Source organism: Galeopterus variegatus, unplaced genomic scaffold (genome assembly GCF_000696425.1).
Source record: "Galeopterus variegatus unplaced genomic scaffold, G_variegatus-3.0.2 Scaffold3179, whole genome shotgun sequence".
Lineage (NCBI taxonomy): Eukaryota > Metazoa > Chordata > Mammalia > Dermoptera > Cynocephalidae > Galeopterus > Galeopterus variegatus.
In genome coordinates this window covers 118,645-125,421 of record NW_007729290.1, presented here as the reverse complement: position 1 = coordinate 125,421, position 6,777 = coordinate 118,645, and the positions used below count along the sequence as shown (strand labels likewise).

At 32.8% G+C, this 6,777-nt stretch overlaps 1 protein-coding gene across 1 annotated transcript in view; it reads right to left on the bottom strand.

The window, feature by feature from the left end:
* Positions 1-5,273: 5,273 nt before the first annotated feature.
* Positions 5,274-6,777, bottom strand: part of GALNT7 (polypeptide N-acetylgalactosaminyltransferase 7) — an 82,719-nt gene continuing 81,215 nt past the window's right edge. Inside the window, exon 11 of the mRNA XM_008584228.1 lies at positions 5,274-5,772. Within this exon, the coding sequence (XP_008582450.1) occupies positions 5,635-5,772 (138 nt within the window). The 3' untranslated portion in view covers positions 5,274-5,634. The remainder of the gene's footprint in view (positions 5,773-6,777) is intronic.

The following is a 6,777-nucleotide window of genomic DNA, read 5'->3' as shown; positions in this document are numbered from 1 at the left end:
AAACTTCAAAGTCCACCACCACACTATACTACCATTCAGATGAGCAGATTGTAACAACATTCTATTATGAAAATGAAGTAGCCTTCTATTCCACACCTTCTCAGATGCAGGCCCCAGACCCAATTCACTCAAAATTAAAATCTACCAACCTCAATTATGGGCATTTAAAAATCTTAAAGAATTGCAAAACAATTATTGAATCTAACCTAGAGATAATCCTTCCTTTAATTTCTAATTCCCAAGTACTATTCTCTCTGACTTTTGTCCATTTTCTTGCAACAGATTGTTTCTAATGAATAATACATTTTCATAGTGCTCAATACTTAAAAAAAAAAAATGTTTTCACATGGAATAATTTTCACATACCTAAACTACTGGCCTATTAGTTCTCTCTGACTTTTGTCCATTTTCTTGCAACAGATTGTTTCTAATGAATAATACATTTTCATAGTGCTCAATAGTTAAAAAAAAAAAATGTTTTCACATGGAATAATTTTCACATACCTAAACTACTGGCCTATTAGGTATTTGGCTCTGGTCAGGTACCTGTCATGTTTTTCACGTGTGAGTTTTTTTTAAAAAAGTTAAAATCTTTTATAAGGGGCTTAAGAAAAAGTTAAATATGGATTTTTTCCAATTACATTTTGTCTAGAAATAATATATACTTCAAGATCCCTGTGAGAGACTGTATCTTAAGAAATAAGTGAGCCCTCCTCTACTCTAGTCTGGTGCCATGTCACTTTTTCAAATTTCTTAGCCTACTTCTACCACAGCTAAGAATTAGAAAACAATACAAGAGACAAGTCAGTTGAGAGAAAAATCAAATCAACACAGCCACTTACTTGAATCTGTTAGCAGGTTTATCTTCTCTTGAGATGTCATGTTCTGTACCACGAAGTCCTAAGGACTATCTCTAATTTCATTTTGGTTATGCTTTCATTCTCTTCACTTCTCTCTACTTACTTGATCTGTCAGGCTGTAAAGAATTCTGATTTAAAGACATTTTTGCTTTCAATAGGCAATTATATTATAGAATACACTGCCAAGAAAGATATATGTTGCTAGGGTTATTTTTTATAATTGAATGAGGGACTTAAAAATTTTTCTATACATAGACAAACAGGTAAAAATAAATCTGTTTCCTTCTTATTGATAGATAAGCTCTGAATATTCTAAGCACATGAAGCAGATTTCTAACCAACCCTCAAGCACATACTCAACTAATAACTATAGTTTATAATATTTTAGCTATTAAGTGTATCTTGTAAACAGTAAAATCAAGTAATTCTTTCAAATGCAGTGTTTTAGACTTAGAAATGATTATAAGTACTGAAAAAAACCCATGGATTAAAATACAATTTTATTTTTTTCTCACCTAAAAAATCAGCAACCCGGAATTAAGATATACATAAGCTTCTCAAATTTACCCTAATAAAATTTTGAATATTTATACAATTTCTACAGAAACATACAGTGTATCAAAATCTGCATAAAGCAAATTTATAAAATGTGTAGAAATGCATAGTGATATCATCAACTTACAAAGCAAGGATATGGGAATTATTTCCAAAGCAGCCTACAGTAGAAAATAGTCATTATGGCAGCAGCTTCTGATGTTTTTCGTTTGGTAAGGTTTCTGATTTCAATATATAGAATCATATTCATAAAGTATCTTTTAATGAATTGCACAAAATACCCATTTAAAATTTACATGCACAGTTCATTGCCACCTTTCTTAGGCCTATGCATAGTTAACAAGGTTATAATCTATTCAACATGAAAAATGGAACCTATCTGCAAACATACAAGTACCAATTCTCTCTTTCTTTTTTATAGTTGATTTATTTTGCAATTATATAAGCATATAAATGTGTTCCTTTTTAAATATGCCTAGAGATGACTAGAAATTAAAATGGTTGTTCACAGATCAGTAGCAAAATACAAATTGACAATTCAAAATTATAAATAAAACTTTGTTTAGGATGTTTAAGTTTACTCTTCAGATTTAAGAGTTAAGCTTGGAAGAAATACATTTTTAAATGAATGTAGGTCTTTTCCTTTCCTTTTTTAAGCTTTAATTGAAAATACTTCCCTCTGGCAGCAGTTTGTGAATTCCCTTCATTGTAATAACATCATGATTACAGGATCAAAAATGCTTAAATTACTTGCCATTCCCTACCTCATCACATTTCTTTTTTTTAGGCATTTTCATCTTTTGGGTAATGAAAGAGTATTTATTTAGAAATTGAAGTCTAATTGACTGCAGTATTTGGATCTCCTATAGTAGGTACTGTCTTAATAAATGTTTAAATTCAAACAAATCTTTTCACTGGAAAAATAATAAAAATACGCTTTCTAAAAAGAAATTAAGAAACACTAGGGAACTAACACCCAATTTAACAGAAAATAGATCACATTCGTTAATGAACTGTATTCTTAGGTTTTTTTTTTTTTAATTTTAAAAATGCACAGGAATTTCATTTGGGTGATGATATAAATAAAACACACCCAATTTAACAGAAAATAGATCACATTCGTTAATGAACTGTATTCTTAGTTTTTTTTTTTTTTAATTTTAAAAATGCACAGGAATTTCATTTGGGTGATGATATAAATAAAACATCAATTCACTCTCGGCTTCATAGGTTGCACATCTTAGGTTATAACGCTCAGGAGTTGCATAAGGCTTAATTTAGCAAGGGTTTGGAAATTCTTATCTCTGTCAGAATGAACCTTTGATGTGTTTACAGTGCTGTTTTGTTTTTGTTACTCCCCTTTTAAGTTTCAAATTTGAAAGTTATTTATAGTTTTCCATAGTGACAGGTACTGGGGAAAAGTAAATCCCAAATATCAGTGGACAATTTTTCTTTAGTTGGAAAATCCCTTTGTTATCCTAGGGGTTGGTATAGACAAAGGGCATTGGGAATGCTGGCAGGTAAGGGAGTTAATGCCACTCAATCTTCAAACCCTATAGAATAGCCTTGGGATGTTCTATATTGTCATTTCTTTTTTCAAACCATACAATATTCAACTTCATAGCAAATGGCAGCACATAAATTCATTTCTTTCTTAGTAGTAAAAGTATTCCCCATACAGGTGACAATTCCATCATTACCATCCTATAAATTTCATCAAAAGCTCTTGAAATATATACTGAGAAATGAAAGAGGCACTAAATGTGTTGAAATTCACCTTTCAAAAAAGCAGCATGACTGTGAAGGAAGGCCACCTTGGCTGATAACCTGTGGCAGTGCTTCAAAAAGATGTAAAATTAAATAAAGACACAACAGGTTGATACTCACCAAGTTATATATGAACGTTTGGTTACTCCAACCTTTTTTCAAGTGTGTTAAAAAAAAAAAAAACCTGCTTTTCCAAATATAAGACTATGCTAAAGATTAAAAAAAAAATTTATGATCCCAAAACAGTACATTAAGCATGCTAGTCCCTATTTTAAGAGCATGATGATGGTGCAGTTTCTGATTTTTTTTATCTCATACTTCCAGTCTAATATTTTCTTTCCCACCCTATTTATCCAACCTTATTTCTGACTAATTCCCATTTTTTGGCTTGTAATCTGGTAATCCCCTCTGCCAAAATATTTTCCTACTGATCTTTAGTATCTTTTCTCATGCTGTCCCTCTATCCAGAAAAACATAATTCTTGTCTCCACCTATTCAAATGCTATTCCTCCTGCAAAGTTCACCAAACCTTCCTGCCTCTAAGTTAGCACATACTGCTCTCTCTCATCTCTAATATCCCATCGCATTGAAGTTCTAGGTCACTTGTCACAACACTGAGTCTGAGGCTTCCTGGATGACACTTTTAGGCCAGGTATCATAAAGTTGCTGTGCCTTAGTGAATTCACCATCATTCTAGCTGTGACTGCCATCTTTGTACTTTCAGGATCTAAAATTCTTCTGGTCACCCAGGTATGATCAGGCGCTGATTAGCAGAAGAGAGAAAAAGGAAAAAAAAGTAGGCTAGAGTTAGTAAGTCAGCCCAACAATCCACAGCCAAATAAACTCAAGAAAGTTACTCAAACTTTCCTAAGTCGTCAATTCCTCATGGTTAAAATTGGCGTATTAATATCAACTTTTCCCAGCACACTACACTGTTTTGGAAATTAAATAAGATAATTTATGTGAAAGAACATTGTACAGCATTATACAAATGTACAGAATTATTACTAATTCATGATAACAAAATTCATGAGATACTTAGTTCTAAGCCATAAAGTTAATTTAATAATTTATAAAGAGGAATAAATATTTCTGCTGACTGGAGAGATGTGCATGCTTTTAAGGCAAAACTTGGATTAAAGGATCTAAGGAACTGAGTCAATAATTATAAGGTTTGGGAAAATAAATCTTAAGGGACTAAGCTTATACTAATCATACCTCAGACTTTGAGTTTCTCTTGATTGTCAGTTTTCTAAGTCCCTTTATTGTTAAGTCATAATATACTATTGGTACCTCAAATTCAGTGTATTTAAACCTGAATTCATTATCTTCCCCTCCAAACCTACTTCTCTGGTTCTTATCCTGGCTAATGACAATACCAGCTTTCCAGTACTCAGGAAATAATGTACCTTTTCCTCATTCATTCATATTCCACCAGTCACTGAGGACTGATATTTGTAATATCTCTGGTTTATATCCTTCCCATCCCCACTGCAAATGCCCTAGTTTAGCCCTCATCATATTTTATAGGTTTCTTTACCATAGCTCAGGGCTTCTCAAAGTGTGATTCTCAGATCATCCGAGATTGGGTCTGCATGGTCAAAATTATTTACATAATAATACAAAAACCCTATTTTCCTCTTTCACTGTGTTGACATTTATACTGACAGTGCAAAAGCAGCAGTAGATAAAACTGCTGGGGCCTTAGCATGAATCAAGCAATGACACCAAACTGTGCTAGTCTTCATAGTCTTCACTGCCACTCACAGTTTAAAAAGTAAATGCTGGTTTCACTTTAGGATGTCCTTTATGAAGACTAAAACATTAATTTATTAAATCTTGATCCTTGAGTATACTTAAAAAAAATTCTATAAGATGAAATAGGAAGTATGTATCAAGCACTTCTACATAATGAAGTACAATGGCACTGAGTGTAAGTAAGCACTTGTGCAATTAACTTGAGAGGTGAAATAGCTGCTTTTTTCATGAAATGTCATTTTTACTTGAGAGAATAACTCATAGACAAATTATGATTATTCAAATTTGGGTAACAGGTAGACATTATTTTTTTGAAAATGAAGTGAGCCTGTNAAAAAAAAAAAAATCAAACTGCCTTTCAGACCCCTGAGTGTAATCCCAAAGAAGACAATATGCTTTTAACTCTGTTCTAATACATCAGAGCTAAAGGCACAATTACCAACATCATCTTAAAACAAAACAAAAATGATGTAAACATCTACAAAGTTTAAGGTAAAAGCAGTTTTGTAAACAGTAACTGCAGATAATAATGTTATTGTAAAATCACAGTTTATCACTGTCCTTCAAACTGATCAGGAGGTTCTGGGTTTGGAGCTGTACAGAGTTAATAATAGTTGCAGCAGGTTTCAGGCCGTTTTCAGTCCTGTATAAATTTACTTGTCAGTAGGTAGGTTACTGGTTTCTTTTATTCTTTCTAAACACTATGGATGTTATTCATTTCCCACTTTTGAGTCATTTTATTGGAGTCACAATTGGAGATGAACACTTGATGTAGGACCTCTGAACGATCTAAGCACTTTCCTGAAGGAATGTGAGTAAACCTGTGCAGGTTCTGGAAAACACAGTGAGGAAAAAGAAATTTTAAATTTGGATTCTTTTGATATCACTGACATTAGAAGAGGTCATTACCTGGCTTTCATAAGGAGATAATTCAAGCAAATTGGAAAAGCTTATACTAATCATACCTCAGACTTTGAGTTTCTCTTGATTGTCAGTTTTCTAAGTCCCTTTATTGTTAAGTCATAATATACTATTGGTACCTCAAATTCAGTGTATTTAAACCTGAATTCATTATCTTCCCCTCCAAACCTACTTCTCTGGTTCTTATCCTGGCTAATGACAATACCAGCTTTCCAGTACTCAGGAAATAATGTACCTTTTCCTCATTCATTCATATTCCACCAGTCACTGAGGACTGATATTTGTAATATCTCTGGTTTATATCCTTCCCATCCCCACTGCAAATGCCCTAGTTTAGCCCTCATCATATTTTATAGGTTTCTTTACCATAGCTCAGGGCTTCTCAAAGTGTGATTCTCAGATCATCCGAGATTGGGTCTGCATGGTCAAAATTATTTACATAATAATACAAAAACCCTATTTTCCTCTTTCACTGTGTTGACATTTATACTGACAGTGCAAAAGCAGCAGTAGATAAAACTGCTGGGGCCTTAGCATGAATCAAGCAATGACACCAAACTGTGCTAGTCTTCATAGTCTTCACTGCCACTCACAGTTTAAAAAGTAAATGCTGGTTTCACTTTAGGATGTCCTTTATGAAGACTAAAACATTAATTTATTAAATCTTGATCCTTGAGTATACTTAAAAAAAATTCTATAAGATGAAATAGGAAGTATGTATCAAGCACTTCTACATAATGAAGTACAATGGCACTGAGTGTAAGTAAGCACTTGTGCAATTAACTTGAGAGGTGAAATAGCTGCTTTTTTCATGAAATGTCATTTTTACTTGAGAGAATAACTCATAGACAAATTATGATTATTCAAATTTGGGTAACAGGTAGACATTATTTTTTTGAAAATGAAGTGAGCCTGT